Here is a 2,040-nt window from a genome sequence, read left to right on the forward strand (position 1 = left end):
GTATAAAAACCATTACGCCTATGGAGAGTCCCCATAAACCATAAAAACAAACCTGTGTGTGTGTGTGTGTGTGTGTGTGTGCGTGTGCTTGTACCTCTGTTGAGTGTAGCTGAACTGTTAATGTCTCCAGCCATGAACGAAGACTCGGACTGCTTCCTCACCGTGTCGTTCCACATGCGGCGGATTCGGCTCTGTGAAGAACAACAGCGTGTCACACACACGGCTCTCACATGATCACAGCCAGATCACTTCACCTGCTACACACAAATCAGTCAGAAATCAAACTCAACAGCTTTTCAAGTTCGTTCAAAACATCACACAGATCTGGAACGACATGAACAAAATGTTCATTTTTTGCTTTATCCTGCCTGAGACGCTACCAGCTCACTGCAGCAGCGTTTGTTTGTCAGTATAAAAGCAGAATTCTGTGGTTCCTCATCTCTCTGACATTTACACACACACACACACACACACACACACACGCTCACACTCACACTCACACACACACACACACTCACACTCACACACACACACACACACTCTCTCTCTCACACACTCACGGGTCAGACGAGTGTGTTTCTGCTGCATGTCAGATTATCCTTACATGCTTGCACACGACCCCTAAAAGGTCAAAGGTCAAATTGGAAACCTTGTCTCTATGGAGATCATGTAACCAGGCAAACCGTTACCATGGAAATTATATATTAAAGCACAGATACATAAAGCCGAAGATTTGTATGAGACAAGGACAACATACAATGGAAATCCTGCCTGCGTCACGCTTCAGTCAGGGAACTCGAATGGAAATGAAGATTTCTCAAGAAAGGAATGAATTCTTTGTGCTGGGACTGAATTGACTTTTTTTTCTAAAAAGCCTGTAGCAAACTACAAGACTAGCACTTGTTTTACAAGATAGAATATATACTGCGTGTAGCATGCAAATGTTTCAATATATTTGTGCCCTAAATATGCATAAAATACTGTTATTCAACAGACCGAATTGTAAAAAAAGCACATACAAATGAATCGTTCTTTGCCTTTCTGTAAAATACTACAAGACTACATTTTTAAACGTACTGTCAAAATGTGCAGTAAACAGTAGTGCATTTTTGGTATACTGTAAAAAGCATATATAAATAAATGAATTAAATAATATCTGCTATGACGTTTAACTCAAATCATCTTCCCTTGGAGTTTTATCAGACTTCCAAAAAGATTAACACACCAAATTGGATTAAAAATGCAAAATATGATAATTGGAAACCGTATTCTGAACGAAAAATGTAAAATGAGGTAATGTGACAACGATATAAATTACTGCTGTTAAAAATGATTATCACTGCATACTGCATACCATTTTACATGCAATTAAAAATATATATAAAACAAATATATTTTAAATATACGAGTCAAGAGTTTGGAATAATGGAATTATTAATTATAATTAATTATTAATTAAATGATTTCTGAAGAATCATGTGACAGTGAAGACTGAAGTAATGATGCTGAAAATCCAGCTTTGATCACAGAAATAAATTACATTTTAAAATAAAATAAAAAAGTAAAGTAAAGACCGGTAGTATACAAATTTACATTTATGAAAAATCTCTTATTGACTCTTACTGAAGTACTGCTTGTAACACAATGCAAAATGAATGAATAAAAGAAATGCGATGCACTGAGCTGATCAGGTGTGTGGTGTATAAAGACATAGAGCTGATAGTTACTTGTTCATACTGTAACTGTGAGGAGTTTGTCATACAAGGCGGGTGATGAACCTTGTGATGAAAGAAGAAAGACACAAAGAGAGAGAGAGTGAGAGGGAATACACACACAAGGACACTCACAAAATCTCTTGTGTTTGTGCTGCTGTGTTTGTGTGTGTTTGTACCTGCGACGCAGAGGAATATCGTCCCAGGCCACGCGACGACGAGCTCTTCACCGAACCCACAGACGAGTCCACACTCTTCCCGCTGTAGCAGTGAGTCCGCAGACACTTCCCGTACTCTTTACGCACCTACACACACAGACAGAGACACA

At 38.4% G+C, this 2,040-nt stretch overlaps 1 protein-coding gene across 1 annotated transcript in view; it reads right to left on the bottom strand.

The window, feature by feature from the left end:
- Nucleotides 1-2,040, bottom strand: part of LOC107676693 (adhesion G protein-coupled receptor L3-like) — a 298,216-nt gene that overhangs the window by 13,013 nt on the left and 283,163 nt on the right. The window contains exons 20-22 of the mRNA XM_016471337.1: nt 1,892-2,017; nt 1,728-1,778; nt 95-191 (exon numbers count right to left, since the gene is read on the bottom strand). Of these exons, the coding sequence (XP_016326823.1) occupies nt 95-191; nt 1,728-1,778; nt 1,892-2,017 (274 nt within the window). The remainder of the gene's footprint in view (nt 1-94; nt 192-1,727; nt 1,779-1,891; nt 2,018-2,040) is intronic.

The sequence above is a fragment of the Sinocyclocheilus anshuiensis genome, unplaced genomic scaffold, assembly GCF_001515605.1.
Source record: "Sinocyclocheilus anshuiensis isolate Anshui unplaced genomic scaffold, SAMN03320099.WGS_v1.1 scaffold2539, whole genome shotgun sequence".
NCBI lineage: Eukaryota > Metazoa > Chordata > Actinopteri > Cypriniformes > Cyprinidae > Sinocyclocheilus > Sinocyclocheilus anshuiensis.